Source organism: Ylistrum balloti, unplaced genomic scaffold, assembly GCF_031769215.1.
Source record: "Ylistrum balloti isolate Yb309-2 unplaced genomic scaffold, AGI_CSIRO_Ybal_v1 Utg369990, whole genome shotgun sequence".
Taxonomy (NCBI): domain Eukaryota; kingdom Metazoa; phylum Mollusca; class Bivalvia; order Pectinida; family Pectinidae; genus Ylistrum; species Ylistrum balloti.
Window position 1 is genome coordinate 948,869 of NW_026782073.1, and position 23,944 is coordinate 972,812.

Below are 23,944 nucleotides of genomic sequence, written 5' to 3' on the forward strand. Positions count from 1 at the left end.
ACAAGAAGTTATGATAGCATACAGGCATATGTATGTGGGTGAGCTTTACCCTAACAGATTTCATAAAAGGTCACACTACCAAAGTGAAGATTGCCCCACAGGGTTAGCACAAGTCATCTGATGCACCTGTAACTGCTCCAATCATTACTGTACCCGTTACTGTAGCTGAATTAAGGTTAACATGTCACTGTTCAACCCATCGCTTTATAAGGCAGTAGCTTTTAACACCTGATCAGCTCCATAATCAAAGCAGCAGTTATCTTTTACATGTGTCAGCATTGCTTCAGGTGTCACTGCCACAAAATTCTAGTCTCGATGTGTGCAGCTGCATCAGTTGCTTGAGCAGGTAACTGTTACAGGTATCAACCTGGCTCACTTAAACAGCTCACTGTTACTTGTATCAACCTGGCTCACTTCAGCTGGTCACTGTTACATGTGTCAACCTGGCTCACTTGTGTAAGTATTTGTTAATGTGTCAACACAGCTCACTTGAGCAAGTAACTGTTACAGGTGTCAACCTGGCTTACAGTCACTGTTACATGTGTCAACCTGGCTCACTTGAGCAGGTAACTGTTACACATGTCAACCTGGCTTACTTCAGCAGGTAACTGTTACACATGTCAACCTGGCTTACTTCAGCAGGTAACTGTTACACATGTCAACCTGGCTTACTTCAGCAGGTAACTGTTACACATGTCAACCTGGCTCACTTGAGCAGGTACCACTTGTGGCTTGCTAAAACTGGTATTCCATTCATTTGTTGACATCCAAACTCCATTGGAGACACAGGAATGTATATTTGATGGATGGCATTCTGTCAGGTACATATTTACACGTAATACACACAAATAGTTTGACCACAGGTGAGAAATTAACACATAACCAGGTGTCCCCACCAGAGTCCTGTGGTTGACTAGGGTTTAATAGTCTAGCTCTCCAGGTCATCTGATAATGGAATCTTAGCTGAAGTTTCTGTCAACAACAATAGCTTTCTGAAGGTAGTGTCTGTAAACAATAAGTGGCACTGAAAACCAACACCAGAATGGTACAAGATGCTGAAACAAAACCCACCGTGTTATTATCTGTGTAGTGTATTACAGGTATGCAGAAAATGTAGGTGTTTTTCAAGTGAATTCCCTAGTTCTAACCACAACACTTTAATCTAACTTCTATTAAGCTAGTATTTTGCAAAGTTAGGAAATATCTTGTGTCAGTAAGTGTGTGGTTATTTGTCATTTACACAGAACCCTGTCTCTTTTAAAATAATTACCACTCCTTGGTTTTCCTTCCCTTTTCTTTAATCTATTTTGTAACAACATTATATCTGGTATTTAATGAAAATGTGACACAGCAGATTTTTTGGTTTGCCTTAACAGTTATACTCATAAATATATAAGAAGTGTTTGGGCCTAACAACAATTTAATTTATCTTATCAAACATTACCAAAGCATCAATGAAAAGGAAACTTTCCCTTTTTCCGAGCACTTACAAATACAAAGTCACATGAAATACATTTCTTTAATTTAAGGGAAGCAAAAATTTATATGTAAAGATCATTTCAAAATATCTCATTGTTAATTTTCTGAAGAATATATAAAGGATAGAGCCAACGCTGCTGTTGCTCTCAATGGAGGACTGCAGGTTCTTCGCCTCCTGTCTGGATACCCTCGGGTATGCAGGGGGATTGATGAGAAGAGGTGAGCTTAAATAGAGATTCATCCCTATTTTTCTGAAGAATGTGACATATCTATAAATCAAACAGTGTGTATATATCTATAATAAGTATGTACACATAGTGCAGAACACCTGTCTGTATCAATTTCTAAAATTCTATCAAATTGCCTGATGTAGATATTGGACAACAGATAAGACTCATTATCATGCATTATAAATATACATTCACATTCTCATCAGCAAAATCAGTCGTTTACTTACATGTATTAACTGACCACTGGATTTCCTGATGGTCAGGGCAGATTTACCCTTACAATGTCTCCTCCTCGAATGAGTAAACACTGGCCAGGGTTTCTGTCCTGACCATCTGCTGTTGGACAAACAAGTCAAATCTTTTGGATACATTCTTAAAACAATTCTCCCTCACTACATCAACAGTAACATCTGTTTCAGGGCCTCAATCCCCTCGTTTCCATAACAACTATTCAGGAATTCCGTTCACTGAACCTTGATAATAATGTTGTTATCCAAGGAAACAATCCCACTATCTTTCAGTTTATAAATGTTGTTTCTAAAGCAAAACAACTTAAATTCTGGAGTTCATCCAGCTAATCCAAATTTGTAAAACAAATTCTCAGTAACACATGTTTCCATCTAAAATATTTTCTGTTCATAAACACACTTGTTCAACATGGAACTGATTTTGCCTGTAGTTAAATCCTAGGTTCCTGAATATACAAGGTGTGTCTCCTTTATTTCTGCTACATATAACAATTCTGATAATCCTATCCAGTTTCCTGTTGATATCAGAATTCCACAACAAATTTTCTTCCTAAATCCAATAAATCCTGATATATCAGAGTAGGTTTCGTGATAGAGGCCCACAGTACAACCGTAAGGTATACTGGACCTATTGTTCACAGGTATACCTTACATACAATGATCAAAATTCCTCCACAACCATTTCCTATTTAGAGAACTCCTACATACCCAGCATTCCTCATGTGGAATGTCTGATCAGATATAACAGAACATGACAGTATAAACTATGGAATCCATCAAGGAAAGTTTGAAGTTAACTATACATAGTTAGTATGGTTTTTATCCACCCAGTTGCCTTTCTTCTGATTCTGTTAACATTTTCTTTCTTCCTGTGATCAGGGTGCACTATAATAGGCAGGTTTGACCTATGTGACCTCAGTCTTTGAGAAACAACATCAAATTGTATCCACTGATGCATTCCTCAGTGTCTGTGCCTGACGTAAAGTTTGTTTGTAATAAAGCTCTCTACACAACCAAACATTTCCTATCTGAGTGATCATATGATAAAGCGAGCCTAATTAAAAATGTTACCTTTTCCTGTGCATTTTAAGTAGGACAGTGACTTTGTAAATCCCTTTTTGCCCTGGAGCCCTGAAGTCCCTATCGCTTTAATAAAAGTTACAGATCTAGTGTCTTATAAATAAGTCATAGATCACAGCCCTTATATATCTGGAACTTAAAAATCCCCAAAGAGATCTATTATGTCTGAAGCACTATAACACAGCCCCAGTTTCAACAAATAGAATTATCTGACAGAAAGCACATACCCTGTAGCAAAGTCATCGAATTTTTTAATGTTCGTTAGAATCACAAATTAATGTGGTTTCACTGTTCCACAATAAGCCCATTTGCTGATTTTGAGTCTGTATATTGACCCCTTCTGTCGCCACGTAAGACAACTTTAGGGCTTCAGATTAGGGTACCAATTCATAGCTTCACACACAACCCTTAAACACAGCCCCAGTTTTAGTCCATCAGAAACATCTTTCACCTTCAAAAAGAAGAATGCTAATTGAGTTGAGGCTTGTTTGTTTGTTTATCACCCCTGAACAGTAAGAGTAATTTTGAAGTGGATTCTTCTGGTGGTAGGTGACGGCTACCTCTTGGAACAACATACAGAAGGCCCATTGTATGCAATTCGGTGCAATAGGGTTAAAGTGTCTACTGCAAGGACTTGACCAAAACATTGCAGACCAGTTCATTTCTCAAAATAGGAGATTCATCAACATGTATACATTTACCTCCAAATGTACATACAGACTTCACCTTGATACAGAAATCATGCTGCGTCACGTTTGACGGTGAGTATGTTAATACAGTACATCATCAGAATTACATGAGTGTTAGTCAGACTTCACCCAATAAATACTCAAGTGTTTCCTTCTACCTTTTACCCATAAATCACAGGCCATAAATAGACCTTATTCAAATACACACAATTGACACAGTACATATATATATACTTTATAACTATCAAATGTGATTTGGTAGGAGGAAAAAATTCTTCACATTTTTCTATAAATGAAGATGGATTTCTCTTGATAAAATCCTAGGTAGCTGATCAGTCTGTTGAGATTTTTTCACTAAGCTGTACCATATGTCTTGGGGCCAATATGTGTAAGTGAACTCCTAAAGTGTTTGGCATATATATATATTTTTTTATCAATTCACACAAAGTGATTTCAACTTCAGAAGATAAACATATTCATGTGGTAGAATATAAACATACTTGTATCATTTAAATCCTTTAAGACTGATTGTTTTGGCTTACCAGTCATCTCTACAGAATGATATTAACTAATTCAATAGTGAAGGTACCTCTGATCACATTCCTTCTACAACTGTACAGCCATTACACTAGGACATCAATTGTGGGAGATGGGTCTGCCTACAGAAACTCTAGGAGTCAGAAATACATGGAATTCCTCGGTAATTCTCAAGGATGCTAATGAGCATCATAATACCTTTATACAGAATATCTACAGCATTAAGTATAAACAACACTTCCATAGAGTTGTCATGGCGACATGTTATAATTGATCAACATTGCAAAAATTCTTTGCCTACTTATACATACATATATATATATATATATAGATCTATTTTTACACATGCATAATATATACCCAGCCCTGACCTCTATGAGAGCAGATGTGACCCTTTACAAGGTACATATGGAAATGATTCCATACTTCTATGTATACTCTACCATTATCTGTTTTTTTCTCTAAACAAATCTAGATAATCCTAAGCTGTTATTAATAAAGATTCCAGGCATTGCTATCGAATGTCCTTCACACTTTGTAAGTGATCAAAGACACCCACACAAACAAATATGGTTGATAGTTGTAGACGAGTCCATGGCAACATTTCTTATTGTCCTGTGTGTGCTAGTCAGTAAAACAAGGTTTAAAACTTCCAGAAGCATACTTATTTAAGTGTGGAAAGGCCATAAGGCTTCAGCAAAATCAAGTCTATACAAATACTCCCTGATGTTTCTTTTCCTGTTTTCTTGTTTTTCAATCATACTAACAATCAACATTTGTAAAAATACCAACCCAATCACCTTGATGTTCAAATTATAAGGCTAAAAATACATCTGATTTATCATTTTAATATTTGAGAGACACTGAATATTGAAATATTTAAACCAAAGTGACCATGACCTTCGACATGCAGCTTTCGCACCTCACCTGTCCTTATTGTTTCATTTGACAAATATAATCAAGGTGACCAAACAAAAACAGACACTAGGTTAGGACATGTGAATGCATTTAAACAGACAAATGGACAGATACATCAATAGATAGAAATAGAGAAGCAAGGACAGACATAACAGACATGTAGACAGACACATAAATAGATGAGACACATGGACACATTCACAGACAAAAAGATCAAAAATACAAATCAGAGTGGCAATCAGACTAAGTCTGGAGGCAGAGGAAGTGTTTAGTCTAAAGTGTCCCTTTCTTTATACAACAGTTAATGTACATTCACCAATATTAAATACTGGGATCCCACATCCTAAACAATTACCAGGATGCCAGGCCATCCAATAGCTCCTGAATACACCCAGGATCAGGTGATATACAGAGGAGAGTTTTAACGAGGCTTCACCTGGCAAACCCCAATGGTCAACAAAATCTTAAGTCTATGATGACCTTGTTTGATCATAATGGTATAGTCATCAGGGAGCTGAGAGTGACCTATGACCCACTAAACCAGGAGTGGTTGTAATTGTCAGGCAAGATGTATTCAAAGGTTTCACAGACTGATTTTTTTTTTATAAATAAAGGCTTGGACAGTAATTGAAATAATTCAAAAACTTTTTTGAGTGTTTAAATAAACACCATGTGTACACACAGCGTCAGTGCACACACACACACACACATGCGTACACCATGAATAACATGTCAATAAACACATGACAACAGGGAAAGTATATTCTTACATAAGAAATAGCACTGATATCAATTGATTTTTGTAGTAGGAGTCCTCCAGTGTAATCATATGTAGACACAGATAAAACATTCCATCATACACTTACTACAGGTAAACCACATATTATCTACATGAACTGGTAATCACCAAGATATACCAACTCACCAACTGTCTCTGTCGAAGGTCCTCCATCTGTGCAGCTGTTATGAAACGTCGCTTAAACATGATTAAACTTCACGAAAACCTCTCAAAAATATTAAATCCAAGTAAGGAAATAGGTCATTCCAAGTCCTACATATTTGTCAAGTACAGCGTATCAATGAAAAATGATATCCCAAACAAGTGACACCAGCTTCTAGTTTGGCTGATTACATGTGGTCGTCACACAACACAAAAATGTGACAGATGTTGTTGTTCCACTAAAACATGTAAACCTTACAGCATGTTCAGGCCCTGACAAAAGTGAGCAATTTTGTAGAAATACAAATTCCAGGTAGATCCAGCTAACACAGAGACCTGGCAGCTGTCAGGTATAACGCTGGCATACAAACATGGCTTCCTTCCCCTCGGCCCATCCTCGGGACAGGTGAGGTGAAATGTAATCCACAGGTATGGAGACGTTACGCACTGAATTGACAAGTACAATACTGGGTATACCTACAAAGCCTTTCTCTATCTGTCCACTTGTCCACTTATCAAGTGCCAGACATTCAGCTTATCATGGTCTACCTGAGGTATGTGTGTGACCCGAGATGGTATTGGCGTGTGTCGACAAACATACGTCATCAAGCAGTACGACCACGATAAAAGTGACCTCTCAAATCTTACAAGGACAACAATTGCTACTTCACTATCACTCAACAAATGCACAGCTAATAACTGAAGCCTTATTCACAGAAATCCTCAAACATTCTCACATTACAATCAGACTTCCCAATCTACCTGGTGAAGGTAAAGGTACCTCTAAGAGCCCGCCTGTCCCTGTTTATGCATTCCTTCCTTGTCAGATTCAACATTAAACAGGCATTGCTCATGATCAACCTGATAGAAAGCTTTAATCTGAAGCATGGATAATTTTATGGATTATTCCACTATACAGAAACAGTAGTGTGCGTACAGTACAACCCATAATGTCAAAAACATTTACATAACCACACCGCAAAATTCATTTAACATTGAAATAAAATGTAAACTACATAAAAATTCTAAAGTTTTAAAATTAATCATCTCCACAGGTATCTATAAATATAAGGCATTTCATAATATCAGTATTCCTGATATGTTTTTAACCATAGAAATTCTTCCTACCTGTTACAATACACACAATATTTAAAATTGTAAAATAAAAGATGTGACAGAATAAAAATATCTGTGGCATTTATTTAGTATTCATATCATTCACTACCTATATAGTCTTAAACACATTAGGTATGCAAATAATTTATCCAACTGATGAATATTTATGACTTTTTGAAATAACAATTAAACTCTATATTCTGATGCATTTCAAATGCTTTTGAAAGTTCACTATCTATGTGTGTATATATATATTACATATATATGCATGTAATAGAAATTTGGACTTATTGAAGCTCTTAATGGAAATACATTTTTAAAATAGCCTGAAGAAACTATACATGTAAAACATAATGTGATGACATGTCTATTGAGGCTCCACACCAATAAAACAATGTGCATTGTCTATTGAGGCTCTACACCTATAAAACAAGATGTGGTAAGTTTATTGAGGTTATACACCTGTAAAACAATGTGATAGCTCTACACCTGTAAAACATAATGTGAAATGTCTTCTGAGGCTCTACACCTGCAAAAGATGCAATATGTCTATTGAGGATCTAACCCTATAAAACAATATATGTCTATTGAGGCTCTTAACCTATAAACCAATATGATATGTCTATTGAGGCTCTTAACCTATAAACCAATATGATATGTCTATTGAGGCTTTTAACCTATAAACCAATATGATGTCTATTGAGGCTTTTAACCTATAAACCAATATATGTCTATTGAGGCTTTTAACCTATAAACCAATATGATATGTCTATTGAGGCTTTTAACCTATAAACCAATATATGTCTATTGAGGCTCTTAACCTATAAACCAATATATGTCTATTGAGGCTTTTAACCTATAACCAATATGATGTCTATTGAGGCTTTTAACCTATAAACCAATATGATGTCTATTGAGGCTCTAAACCTATAAACCAATATGATATGTCTATTGAGGTTCTACACCTATAAACCAATATGATATGTCTATTGAGGCTCTTAACCTATAAACCAATATATGTCTATTGAGGCTCTAAACCTATAAACCAATATGATGTCTATTGAGGCTCTTAACCTATAAACCAATATATGTCTATTGAGGCTCTAAACCTATAAACCAATATGATGTCTATTGAGGCTCTAAACCTATAAACCAATATATGTCTATTGAGGCTCTTAACCTATAAACCAATATATGTCTATTGAGGCTCTAAACCTATAAACCAATATGATATGTCTATTGAGGTTTTACACCTATAAACCAATATGATATGTCTATTGAGGCTCTTAACCTATAAACCAATATATGTCTATTGAGGCTCTAAACCTACAAACCAATATGATGTCTATTGAGGCTCTTAACCTATAAACCAATATATGCCTATTGAGGCTCTTAACCTATAAACCAATATATGTCTATTGAGGCTCTAAACCTATAAACCAATATGATATGTCTATTGAGGCTCTACACCTGTTAAACAACGCGATATGTCAAATAAGATTCTAAAAAGTTTGACCAAAATCCCCTGAAGAATGAACTTGAGAAATGTTTGAATTTAATCAGTTGATGATTTTTGTTATGTAGCAAGAGTGACCTAAGCTTTGACCTTTTTCCCTGACACATATTCATGTCTGTCTTTTGTAAAAAGTTAACCGAAAATCTGTCAAATAATGAAGTTGCTAGGCACTTACATTGAATTAGGATGGGACAGGAGATCAAGAACATGGAACAGGGGATGGAGGACTGGAGACAGGGGACTGGATGGGACATAATGGGATAGGACAGTAATAGAAAACACTATAAAACTAATATTGATGTCTACAGAGGCTCCACACCTGTTGTATCATGTGCTGATATCTAAACAGCCTCTAAACCTGTTGTATCACATGTTGATATCTAAACAGCCTCTAAATCTGTTGTATCACATGTTGATATCTACACAGCCTCTAAACCTGTTGTATCATGTGCTGATATCTATACAGCCTCTAAACCTGTTATATCACATGTTGATCTCTACACAGCCTCTAAACCTGTTGTATCATGTGCTGATATCTAAACAGCCTCTAAACCTGTTGTATCACATGTTGATATCTACACAGCCTCTAAACCTGTTGTATCACATGGTGATATCTACACAGCCTCTAAATCTGTTTATCACATGTTGATATCTACACAGCCTCTAAACCTGTTGTATCACATGTTGATATCTACACAGCCTCTAAACCTGTTGTATCATGTGCTGATATCTAAACAGCCTCTAAACCTGTTGTATCACATGCTGATATCTACACAGCCTCTAAACCTGTTGTATCACATGTTGATATCTACACAGCCTCTAAACCTGTTGTATCACATGTTGGTGTCTATTCAGGTTCAGCCGATATCGTTAACACAACTTTGTTTTCATATTTAGTTTTGACAATCAAAAAATAATTTTAAGTCCAGAAGAATAATTGTGTATACATGGAAATTAGGAATAAAAAATTGAGATATTTTTTCTTTTGGATATCACCTAAAGAAAGAAACAAACTTTCTGTTTTCGCATTTTCTTTTTGCAACGCTTGTCTGATGATAACATTTGATCATTTAGTATACATATGTATAAAAATAGCATAAATGAATAAAGACATAGGACACTCACTTCACTTCCACCAGGGAGCTCTACTGTCAACACAGGAAAGGGGCTTTGTGATTAACTTTATTAAACCAGAGATATGTGGAAATCTTTAATATACAAACATTTGTTATATACATTTTATCTACATCAGTAATTTACCTTGATTTCACATAACAAGATGTCTTCCATGAATAGCCAAGGACAAAGAAGAATTACCTGTATTTGATGAAACTTCTGCACACAAGTTTTCTAAGGTTTATAAACATTTATGTTATCATCAGTGTGAGTCAGAGATACTCAGTCTGAAGTAATCATGTCACTTGCTTCCATGACCATAGTATACAGTGCAACTACCCCAAACCAATCCTTCTCAAATCCATTTACCTCTTGAAACTAAATGAAAGGGCCATGTACAGAATGCTGTCCACTTTATTAAAATATTCCCTACACCGATCCCTCTATATTTCGAATACTGAACTAATTTTGTGTGCAAAATGACTGGAAATTCCTTCTAAAAATCCTACCTTACCTAAGTGACCAAGACTCAAGTTCCAACCAGTGGACAGTGAAATCATCACAGGTCTCAATGGAGTATTGTTTTAAAAGATATTTTTGTATCGTTCAACAAAAAACATCTTTTAATCAAATATTTCGGTCAAGAACACTTTCAGATAAGCTGACCAACCATGACCAGGGTATATATACTGTATACACCTGTATCAAACTTCCATTCAAAGATGCTCTAGTCTTACAGCTACTCAATAATTCATACAGATATTGTAAACTCTTTCCTTTGTGCATCCATGTGTATCCAACCAGATGAATTCCAATACATTATACACCATGCATACCAACATACAGGATTTAAACTGTATATTCAGTACCTACAAGTGTTATTTCCCAGGCATTCCAAGTATACAATTTAAATAAATATATCTAACATAGCTGCAGCTCAACCAAGGGGCACCTCGACCTTTAAAGGCCATTCTGTTACCAAGTTATACCTGTCACTCCCTTTTTCTAACATCCAATCATCCTAGCACTACAGGAGGTATAGTCCATTACTAACCATCAGGGTTGGAAGACTCTTTTTACCTATGTATCCTTCTGTTGTAAACAATATTTTTGACTTTCATTTTGTCATAATTATGAGTTTGACCTTTTTTATTTGAGACTATTAGTTTGTGATATCTACCTTTACATGTGGTTACTGTGACACTATTATGCATGAATTGATTAATGTCCTTCTTGTGGACTAATTAACATTCAGTTGCCAGTGAAAATTATCTGCATATTTATGGTATATAGGTTAATATATGTAGGATCTTAAATGAGATTCCACTTCTTATCAGGTTTTATGAAACAAGTGTCAGAAGTTTTCATTTTTAGGAGCCTTGGCAAAAAATGTTCAAACTTTGAGATTATTTTCATAAAAGGTCATATGTTATCACATAACTCTGAAAAGTTATATTTTGACAGATTTTAAAGATGGAGGACATTATCAAGTGGATGCAGTTATTTTGTGGCATCATTTCCATTTCATGTTGTAACCTTATTTTCCATATTAAGACATTACAATTAATTTGTGACTGGTGCAGCCAATTAAAAAAGTTCTTACGGTATATTATACTTAGTAACATATGTAAAAATGGCTTGTTGGATAATTAGGTATTCAGATAGCAGTGGTAATGTACTTGCCTTTCACCTAGATATCTGGGGTTGATTCCCAGGACAGATGTGAAAAGGTATGGGGTCACCTGCCTAACCACATGGGTTTTCCCTCCTACTCTAGTTTCCTCCCTTGATAATTTAAGACCCCATGCACTCTTCCATCTAAGCCAACAAAGAGTAATCAATACGAGCTGGAAAAACTTGTTTCACAATTGTTGTAAAATACATAAAGTTTAATCAATTAAATTTGATAATAGGCCGACAATGTGATAAATTCCACTAGACATAATCTGAAATCAGTCAACATTAGGAACAGCATCATGGAAAAATGCACAAATGTTTCTTACATAGATACCAACTTGTCATTACGGCCTTTGACCTATGCCTGATTTTAGTCTTTTGGTCACTGTAACCTTTAGCACCACCCACGACTAGGATAAGCATGCCAGTGACCTTGACACTTGCTACCCTTGGAGCCAAACAAGCAGTACAGGTGTTGGCTGTGATAGGGTGTTCCTTGATAAAAGTTCAGCTCATAAACAATGCAACTCATCATCGGTAAACCTAACCAAGGCCGCCAAAGACATTCTTATACACATTACTTCTACTGAAAGGTAAAGCAAATTTATCATGTAAAAATGATAATTGTGGATGTACGGCACAAGGCAGAGTGTAGGGAAAATATACCTAGTCTAGAGACGAATACACTCAGGACTGCAGCATCCATACAGCATTCCTCCATGTATATCTTCATACCAGAAGTATATATGTGTACCTGTAGGTGCATGAGAAAACAATGGCCCTCCCCTCTAGTTCCCCTATTAATTAGCAGTGGCAGTCTAAGGGACTGAGTCAGCATGTACTACAACAGATCTATACACATGCGAGTGGCTCCACTCAGACACAACCTTCCACCAAATACATCCCAGCACACCTGTAGGGCAACAAGATCGTGAGGGACCAATTATCAGTCTCCCATCTTCGAAAGGTGTGGTAAGGGGGCGACTCTCACATTAGTGCTTACCTCAACACAGTAAATGATCCTTGTCCTTACTTTAACACAGAAATCATCCTAGTCCTACCCTCAACACAGAAAATAAGCCTACTCCTCACCTAATCACAGGAAATAATCCTTGTCCTTACTTTAACACAGAAATCATCCTAGTCCTACCCTCAGCACAGAAAATAAGCCTACTCCCCACCTAATCACAGGAAATAATCCTTGTCCTTACTTTAACACAGAAATCATCCTAGTCCTACCCTCAGCACAGAAAATAAGCCTAGTCCTTATCTTAACACAGAAATCATCCTAATCCTACCCTCAGCACAGAAAATAAGCCTAGTCCTTACATTAACACAGAAATCATCCTAGTCCTACCCTCAACACAGAAAATAAGCCTAGTCCTCACCTCATCACAGGAAATAATCCTTGTCCTTACTTTAACACAGAAATCATCCTAGTCCTACCCTCAGCACAGAAAATAAGCCTACTCCTCACCTAATCACAGGAAATCATTCTTGTCCTTACTTTAACACAGAAATCATCCTAGTCCTACCCTCAGCACAAAAAATAAGCCTAGTCCTTATCTTAACACAGAAATCATCCTAATCCTACCCTCAGCACAGAAAATAAGCCTAGTCCTTACATTAACACAGAAATCATCCTAGTCCTACCCTCAACACAGAAAATAAGCCTAGTCCTCACCTCATCACAGGAAATAATCCTTGTCCTTACTTTAACACAGAAATCATCCTAGTCCTACCCTCAGCACAGAAAATAAGCCTACTCCTCACCTAATCACAGGAAATCATTCTTGTCCTTACTTTAACACAGAAATCATCCTAGTCCTACCCTCAGCACAGAAAATAAGCCTACTCCCCACCTAATCACAGGAAATAATCCTTGTCCTTACTTTAACACAGAAATCATCCTAGTCCTACCCTCAGCACAGAAAATAAGCCTAGTCCTCACCTCAACACAGTAAATGATCCTTGTCCTTACTTTAACACAGAAATCATCTTAGTCCTACCCTCAGCACAGAAAATAAGCCTAGTCCTTATTTTAACACAGAAATCATCCTAATCCTACCCTCAGCACAGAAAACAAGCCTAGTCCTTACATTAACAAAGAAATCATCCTAGTCCTACCCTCAACACAGAAAATAAGCCTACTCCTCACCTCATCACAGGAAATAATCCTTGTCCTTACCTCAATATAGATTATAATCTTAGTCATTTAACACAAAAATAATTGTAGTCTTTACTTCAACTCAGAAATGAAACCTTGTCCTAACCTCAGTATAGAAAATAGTCTTAGTCCATACCTCAACGAGGAAAATCATTCTAGGCCTTATGTCAAAACAGAAAATAATCCTCGTCCTCACCTCAGCACAGAAAATAATCCTCGTCCTCACCTCAGCACAGAAATTAATCCTAGTCCTTAACACAGAAAATAATTCTAGACCTTACTTTAGCACAGAAATAATCCTAGTCCTACTCTCAACACAGAAAACAATCCTAGTCCTAACAAAAAAAAACAACAATCCTAGTCCTTAACACAGAGAATAACTCTAGTCCTTACCTCAACACAGAAAATAATTATACTCCTAGCCTTAACACGGCAAAAAAATACTTGTCCTTACTTCAACACAAAAATTATCCCCCGTCCTCACTTCAGCACAGAAAAAAATCCTTGTCCATAACACAGAAAAAAATTATAGTCCCTATCACAACACTGATTAAACAAACGTATCAAAGGTACACAATAATGTTCATGGACATAAAAATGCCTCCCCCTTAAAAAACAAAAAAACACAAAAACCATATGACAGTACTTCAGAATGTTGAAGTTCTCTTTTGAGTTAAACTAAATAATGTATGTAGTTCCAGCTGTTGTTTGGATTACTTCCTGTTTACAATGAGATCATATCTCAACTATGTTAACAAAGTAACATCTCTTGTTTTTTCCTTCCTGATTCTACATTCATCATCAAACATATTTCATTATAAATAAAGCGTCTTCCTGTCCTTCTATAAGCTACATAGTCGGGATACATCTAAATCAGCATCCTGTTTGCATGGACTTTTCAGGTGAAATTATTTCTAGTTTGCACAGTCTATAACTTAAGTTCCTGTCTATATTAAGTCTATGTGCCTACAGGGTCGACATCTATGATAATTTAAGTTTCAGTCTATTTAAATTCTTTATCTTAAAGTATTCTCTGCTTTAATCTACAACTTTTTTGTTACAGGTTTTACCAGAATGAGACTACAACTACTTCCTGTCTGCCTAGACACAAAAACCAAAGTAACTTCCTGAATACTTAGACCTAAAATCCCAAGTTACTTCCTCCTGTCTATGTAGTCCTTTATCATTTGTATTTAATAATATAACCCAGGATATCAGATAGCAAAGTAAATATGAAGTCAGGTCTTATTCTCTGTCTACAAATCTCACAACTTACAAAGATAATTCATTCTGTGTCTACAACTCTGACCACTAAGGTACTAACCAAGGTCATCCTGTCTACAGCTCTGACCACTAAGGTACTGACCAAGGTCAACCTGTCTACAACTCTGACCACTAGGGTACTAACCAAGGTCATCCTGTCTATAACTCTGACCACTAAGGTACTAACCAAGGTCATCCTATCTACAACTCTGACCACTAAGGTACTAACCACAGGTCATCCTGTCTACAACTCTGACCACTAAGGTACTAACCAAGGTCATCCTGTCTATAACTCTGACCACTAAGATACTAACCAAGGTCATCCTGTCTACAACTCTGACCACTAAGGTACTAACCACAGGTCATCCTGCCTACAACTCTGACCACTAGGGTACTAACCAAGGTCATCCTGTCTATAACTCTGACCACTAAGGTACTTACCAAGGTCATCCTGTCTACAGCTCAGACCACTAAGGTACTAACCAAGGTCATCCTGTCTACAGCTCTGACCACTAGGGTACTAACCAAGGTCATCCTGTCTATAACTCTGACCACTAAGGTACTAACCAAGGTCATCCTGTCTACAACTCTGACCACTAAGATACTAACCAAGGTCATCCTGTCTACAGCTCAGACCACGAAGGTACTAACCAAGGTCATCCTGTCTACAGCTCTGACCACTAGGGTACTAACCAAGGTCATCCTGTCTACAACACTGACCAATAAAGCACTAACTAAGGTCATATTCTGACTACACGACCACTAAAGAATTTACCAAGGTCATCCTGTCTACAACTCCGACCACTAAGGTACCAACCAAAGACATCTCCTGCCTGTGTAACCACCAAAGCACTAACCAAGGTCTTTCTCTGTTCTCCAATTATAACATTGTAATAATCAGAAGATTACCCTCATTCAAAAAGATCCTTTCTTCTTTAGAATAAATATTTAAGGAAATTTTATTTCTCATCCCAATACCAGAGTAGACATATTACTTGTACAATATCTGCAGTACATATCCTTCCCCCTGGATGCCCCCCTACCCTGTCCCTGTCCTACCAAGTAGAAAATTATCCTTCCCCTGCATGCCCCCCTTCTCCGACCCTGTCCTACCAGGTAGATAAGCATCCTTCCCCTGCATGCCCCCATCCCAACCCTGTACTACCAGACAGATGATTCATTTTCTAACTGGTCACATCAAATAAACAAAGGCCCTTTGTTGTAAGATTCCATTGAGTAAATTCTCCATATATGGCACTTTTGTTAATCTATCATTCTGATAACAAATGACTCAAGACTGGCCTATGGAATGTTCGATTATAAGCTTCTATACAGACAGTGTTGGTATTTTGGTACAATATGGGGGAAAGCAAGGTGGCGATGGAGGAGGGGGTAGGAGTGACTAATGAGAATGTAAAAAGTATTGTTCTAATTACATGGTAGTGATGTTATGTAATGCATATTTTACTTTGACAAACAGATAATAATGCATATATTTACTACAATCAATCACAGTTTAAGTTTCATCTGACAATCGGGGCATTATAATTTTCAACAGATATGTATAACCTATTTTATGGCAAATAAGCCTCCTCCTGACTTTTGTGTGTATTCCAAGAACAGTGTAGTTGTTCACATAACCCCCACCCTCCTCCTCTCCCCTCAAGATCTATAAACCCAAAATCGAGTTTGTGTATATTTAAAAAAATTGTTTGGACAAACCATACTATGATTTAGCTATTCCTGAAATGGAACATTATTGTCTAGCCTACTGTATCAACATCTCCGACTGCTGTTTCTTCAGCCATTCATGAAATTTATTATTTACCGTAAATATTGGCAACATTGATATATCTGAACCATGATAGGACTTTATCATCAATATCAGTTTCAAGAAATAGTTGCCTCCAAATTTATCAAACGTTTCAACTAACCAACATGTCACACACACACAAGGTCTTGCCTGACATCTCCATTGTTCGCTGAGATAAAATTCATTCACTTATATGTTATGTACTCTTGCATCCAAGTATTTCATTGATATCACCAATCGCTGTTAACAATTTCAATTTCATATTATCATCGGAATCGCAAGTAGCTAAGTGAAATTACACAGCATTGTCTCGTAAAGATTCTTTTGGTACGAGTTCTCTTTCATCTTTCCTTAGGTAAACAGTCGAGAATATTGAATGCAATAACTAAAGAACCTACCAGAAGTACGCTACTGTTTTTTTTGTGACTGAAATATAATAACAAGCAAACTTTTCACCTCCTAACTCCTGATCAAAATTTACAAGTTTGGAGTAAGTTTTTACATGCTGTAAGGTCGGGCCAACTTTATCCTGTCATATTTTCTTACAAAAAAGTAATATGATGGTTCATATCATCATCAAAATTACTGAAACGGTCATCAAATAACGATATACATTACTCTACAAAGTCATTGGTAATGTGACCATTTATGGTCAGAGTAAGGTACAACAATTATCCAAAATGATGGACACTACCAGGGGAAGCTCAGAAAAATAAGCCTCCTGGGGAAGAGGGCTTAATCACTGTAAAATATTGTGTATCTTAGATAAGGTATCTGTGAATGCATCTTACCATTAATTAACAGCATTAAAACAAAATTTTGTTGCTACTAAGATTCGAAAACTATATATTCCCCTTTATTTTATAAATTACCGCTGGTCAATTATTGATAATTTGTACAAGAGAAGTGGTAAAGGCTTATGTATTTTGCTACAATCCCTAACACTTGTTTATGGTAGAGTAATGAAGACAACAGAAAGCAATCAAACACATTTGCAGAGGCCAGGTGATCTAGTGCCTAGATAAGTCAACGGTGGCCGAAGTTTGACCATCCATGGAATAATAAAAACTAGATAAGTCAACGGTGGCCGAAGTTTGACCATCCATGGAATAATAAAAATTAAAGTATACAGGTAATTCTGAAAAATTTCATTCTTCAGACAGCATACCCACAATAAGTGATTATGTATTAAGTTATTATATAGTACTTATATCAACTGAATCATAAAGTCATAAAAAGTTGATTATTTAAACTCTATAAAAACAGTATTTGCCTGTATGAGGATCTTCGCTCGGACCGAGGAAAGACATCCATCAGTGTTTTTTAAAAACATACCTTTCTCTTTAACATACACCATTATATATTTCCTCCAATATAGCAATATCTTAATCAAGAATTCTGATAAAATTTGAATCTGTCATCATGAAACACCACCTTAATTTGTTTTAGAAACAGGAAATTCAACTTTTTGAGTAGCATACAATAATATTTATACAGACCTATGCGATGTTCAATAGAAAACACATATAGTCATATGACACAAAATTTCCAATTAAAAATCTACTTCTATCTGGTTCCTAGGTCTAGTAAAGGATAGCAGACCCTTGACACCATGTTTTAACTCCCAAAAATGAATTTTCACTTGTGAGATTATATTCATCTCAAATAAGGTTTGACCCTTCAGAGAAATTTATGAATCGACTCCTGAAAAATGCCAATTGCAACAGCCAACTGAATGCTGTGACTATGTATGAAGATATGGTATTCATTTGTCTTTGTGAATTACACTATGAAATACATCTCAAAAATACTTATCTTTCAAAGTTGAGTCAAACCCTTGCAAACTCAATCATCCAGAAATAACATACATATGACTGATCTTTTGTTGTCTATCAAAATTACAGTTAAAAAAAAAAAGCGCTACTGTTATCTTCTGTTGGCAACTAAAAAAAACCACTATTCATTTCAAAATTTCTGAATTTCCAATAATACAAAATAATGAATGTGAAAAGTCAAAACTTGATGTACTTTTACATATTTTGTGACCTTAATAGAGCTTATACAGAAAAATCTACATCTTATTAAAGAGTTTTGATATTGATTATATTGCTATCTGATCAAACCAGTAGAGTTGCTTTAGATTAACATATCAACAAAACATCAACTCTAATTTCTTCATTTCTATAAATATCCGATCTTTCTATCTCCATCCTGTCTCTACTCACTGCTTTTCTATCAAATTCATCAGTACTGTCTCCTTGATAATCAGATATAATTACATAAGCGATGGTTATCATCAGTTTCTATTTATACCGTCATCTCAGGTACACTGCAGTTATTACAGAGGTGACAAATATCTGTACAAAATATTTATATAAGATTCGCATCAACTGAAATTTAAGCAGTTAATAAATTTTTTCAGGTCTTATGTTAGTTTTTTTGTTTCACTGCACACTAATTCAAATTTTGGAACATACAGGTCTTTATCCAACTGCTTCAAACATAGAATTTTCTTAAGTTATTTTCATGCTTACAAGCATGACCAAGGGGAAAAGAATATGCTGTTAATACATGTTTCAAAGATAAACAGGAAACTGAAAACAAATTTTATGTGGAGTTTGACCAAAACCTGACTTCAAAGGACATTTAATAAAAATTCCAAGAATGCCATTCCATAATGGACAATGACCTACATATACTCCTGAATATCATTCCCTTTCTCCTACTTTTTTCACGCTGGCTTAGAATCAAACATTGTTGGACATTGTTGAACAATATTGACAAACCTTACATGAGATACTAATCTTTAAAATTCTTTACATTCCAATGTCTTATATAAGAAAAAGGTGAAATGTGGCTTTCTAGCTCCAGGCCAAACTGTCTCTGGTATGTATATACACTGTCCAGATATGGCACCAGGTGGTCAAACTGGACATACATACATCACTGATAATATTGACCATGTCTTGACTATGTCACCAGCCAAACATTTTAAAACTAATTTAAATCAGTCAAAGGTATTAAAATGTCAATGTCAAAGAGAAACGAAATTTTCCACTTCAATCTTTAAGTAATTTTTTTTTCTCTCTATTGCATAATTGAGCCTTCAATGATAAGTACTATACTACTTTTGTGAAATCTATCTAGTAATATGAGATTTATGAAACAAGAAATTTTGATTTTACTGAGCCACTGGTATGCATGATAAATCAAATGAAACATGAAATGGAAGCAAATGTAATATTCTGTTTATCACATACCTCAGATACATTTGCAAACATTTGTGAAAACCACATTTCATTAGACTGATATAAAATCTATATTACTAGTATTCTCCGTCTACATCTCATTTTTGTTAATATCATGGATCTTTAAAAAGTATTTCATTCCTAAGTAATTTTATAAAACAAGACTGAGGACTTAGTTTTTAATTTTGCAAGCAAAAATTTAAACAGTGAAATGACTTTTATTGAAAAAAAAAAAAAATAAAAACTCATGTGGAAAGAAAAATAAAATCTGATACTCTCTACTACAGAAAAGTTTCATTTTACCGGTTTTAAAGTCAAAATGTGGAGCAGCCAATCAAACAGTCATTTTGATGCACCAATTATATTCAGGATGTAACTTTATTGTCCATCACAATCAATTTTTAACTAGCACAGCAAATGAAAAAACATGCCATCTTTAATTTTACACTTGACAGTGACACATGCAAAAATGTATCATGGACGAATTCACTGGAAATTTATGTGATAATATATATATGATGCCCTGAAGTTATGACATCACAATGGAAACAACAGGAAGAGCTAAGGTAGATCAAATTACACTGGCGTTATAATAAAATTTTATGTAGTGGGTGATATTACACTAATACCAGGATAGTAATGTGATAAAAGAAATGATGTCATAGTATACTTCATTAAAGCATGTTTTCCAAGTTATGAATTAATAAGTCACATTATTTGAAAATAAATTTGAGTGTTTTTGTTTATATCATGAATTTATGAGATAACAGAATCCAGTTTTCATGAGATGTCAAGTGCAACATAAAATTTAAAGATTTAAAAAAAAAATGATGTGCCAACTATCTAACTTAAATAAGGGTTGAGACATCCCAATCCAAATGTCTTTCAACAAAATTATACAAGATCCTCTATTCATGAAACAACAAATTTGATTTTATCTGATTTATAAAATAATTAGGTTGACATCTTTTTACTTTGTTTTATACACAAATTTTACTTTTACAATCAAAGTTTAAATGGTATTTATTTATAGCACAGTTAAAAATGAAATTTAAAAATCTGACAATCATAGTTATATTTTCATCTTACAATTCCAAATTACTTGTAAATATATCAAAAACTTATCAATCATATCAACAATGATTTATAATAAAAAAAGCTAACGTGTAATGTCATTGAAAATGTTAGAATTTTCATCAAATCAAGTTACCATACACAGATAAACATTAATATTAATTTGTTATCAATTAACCTCAAATTAAAAAAATAATGTGCATTTCCTTCATCATTGTAAATCAGTTGGTGCAAGTCAAAAAAGGGCCTTAGGTGTAAAAATTTGAAAGAAATTTTCAATTTTCCTCCAAGACAACTTGGATATTTTGTCTTCTTGGAATGACTGTAGAGAAATATTATGAATAATCAAATAACCAATATTTATAGGGTTTTTTCGTAACACTTTCAGAAAATACTACAGATTAAGACGGTTATCTGAACTATCTATCTGCAACAGGTGACAGTTCAGAAAACAACTTATTTTCTATGTTTAGTTTACAGGTGCTACATAGTACAAAGTCAATAATTGTTCCATCGTATTAAGCATCAATCAAACTTGCTCAAGTGGTCATAGATAAATTTGATCATTTCCATACAAGTTACTTACAAGTGTGACTTCATCACTGAGGTGCTTTCCAATGCTGTCTCCATCCTCACTACCCTGGGACGATGTACTAGCACTACCTTGGTGCAGTTCACTTCCATCCGAATTGGGCAAATTTTGAAATGGTCGTAGGCGCTCTTTGATATTCTGTAAGGCTATCTGATGATAGACGCTTCTTGTCATTTTATTTGGGGCCCCTGTGGGAGTCCCAGAACCACTCTGGTTAATATCCGGCTTTATAGGTATGTTGGGTGACATCTCCTTACCAGACTCGTCACTTTTAAAACGATTATGTAAAGTGTCCCTAATTTTGATCAGCATATGCCGACCATCTTGATCGGGGAGGAAGGGTCGGCGTCCAGGAGTTGCCCCAGAACGGCCAACATTGGTACCACCTCCCGCGGTATTTTTGTCCCTTTGCATCATAAGAATGGATGCACATGTGTGATAACTTCAATACTCGAGTATCATCCACCTGGTATGGGAAAATACACACACATTTGTCGTAATCCCAATCACAGGGGGTTAAAATCACAATTTTTACTTACATCTTTAAATCCACAGTGAAAAAGTAATAAATCCCAAAAAAAAGAATCACCACAATCAATTATTACATGTTTGAATATATAATAAATCCTCCTGCTGTGATTCAATCAATAAGGATTCAATTCCAACACTGCCGAAATTTTAAAATAATATCCAACCCGGTCTTCAAAACAATCCGAAACTTTGGTCCTCTCGCGATATTCCTTCGTGACCTTGACCGAGTATTCTGTATGGGATAGACAAGAAGAAAACGTCAACAGCGGTACGACATGCACACAATCACAAATATTTACATTTGTTTAATCGTATACTTGACTTTCAGCCTGTCACACTTTTTCTACGACTACCAGAAGTAAAAAAACACAGATTTATTGGCCCATAGATTTTTTTTACGGACAACGTACGAGACACGGCAACATGTTGCTAGCCAAGTTATAATGTATGTGAGATAACACTTGTTGATGGCTACACAGCTCCCAACGAGAACACATGAAATTACATACGTTTTTGTTTGTACAACCAATAATAACGTACTTTTGACATAAAATAAGTATGTATTTACAATCGTTATGTGTCAGAGCGGCCGCCATGTTGTTTCACGATGTACGTAAGTTTCAATGTACTGTGGTACGTTACTGAGATTATCAGACCTCGCGGCAGTGCACCTGTGCTAGTTTCAGTCAAATCTAAGATACTCAGAAATTCAAACAACAATATTATGATATAAAATTACATTAAATGTCAAAACTTACCCGAAAATCTGTCTCATTTTGTCCATAGGACTCCTCTAAATTTGAATACCACGATCGGGGTGCGAATGTTGGAATTTGAGTGAAGGGGAGGGCAAGTCACACACTGTGACCTAAATGCTGTAAGTGCGAAGAAACTTTTTACAACGATTTCGTCGTTTTCAATCTTGAATTATGTTTAATTGAAATCAATTAAGATCAGCTAATGTGAATATGTTACATACAATGTTCATTTTAAACAATGTAGTACGGAGATTGCTGAGAATACCTGCACCCCTACAAATATACAGCGTGATGGCATAGTCCTAGATGCCAAGTGCTGTGTATGATTGACATACGCTACGCCCATTCGCTACATTGTTGACATTCCTTAGTGATCACGTGACGTGATAATACAGGCCGTACACTTAATAAAACAAAGGCTATTTATAATATCAGAAGATCTCGCCAAATGGATCAGTTTGCAGATCAACAAGGCAGTAGCCAAGTAAACAAAGAGTAAAATTTTAAACAATTTCTAAGAAAGCAGGAAAATATAGATAAAACGCTCGTGTTTTAGAGCACACTACAGGCCATGGACACCTGTATACCGAAAGGTGAATCGTAGCTTTAGGTGAAATACTTATCGACGGAATATAGCCAGGTATCGGTCTATTTAGATTACGAGTTTCGCTATCATCAGTTATATATACAAACGCCGTAAAGTAGGTCAGTAAGTCACAAATACCTTCAGGCACACGGACGTGGTATAGCTGCTACATATTCCTTATTTCTTTGAATGTGAATTTTTTTTATTTACAGAAAGAAGAAGAAAAAAGAAAACAGATAGCCAAATACTGTACATATAGAAGAACTGATGGCTATGGTATTATCACTCCGAGGGCTGATTGTTTTGTTTTCAATTTTACGCCCCCGGTATACTTCCTGATTGTTGAATATGTAACGTTCGTTGCAT

General features: G+C 35.6%; 1 protein-coding gene across 1 annotated transcript in view; it reads right to left on the minus strand.

The window, feature by feature from the left end:
- LOC132547931 (serine/threonine-protein kinase LATS2-like) overlaps window positions 1-23,067 on the minus strand; it is a 45,862-nt gene extending 22,795 nt beyond the window's left edge. Inside the window, exons 1-2 of the mRNA XM_060211734.1 lie at window positions 22,993-23,067; window positions 21,698-22,466 (exon numbers count right to left, since the gene is read on the minus strand). Coding sequence (XP_060067717.1) covers window positions 21,698-22,120 — 423 coding nt within the window. The 5' untranslated portion in view covers window positions 22,121-22,466; window positions 22,993-23,067. The remainder of the gene's footprint in view (window positions 1-21,697; window positions 22,467-22,992) is intronic.
- Between the last annotated feature and the right edge of the window lie 877 nt (window positions 23,068-23,944).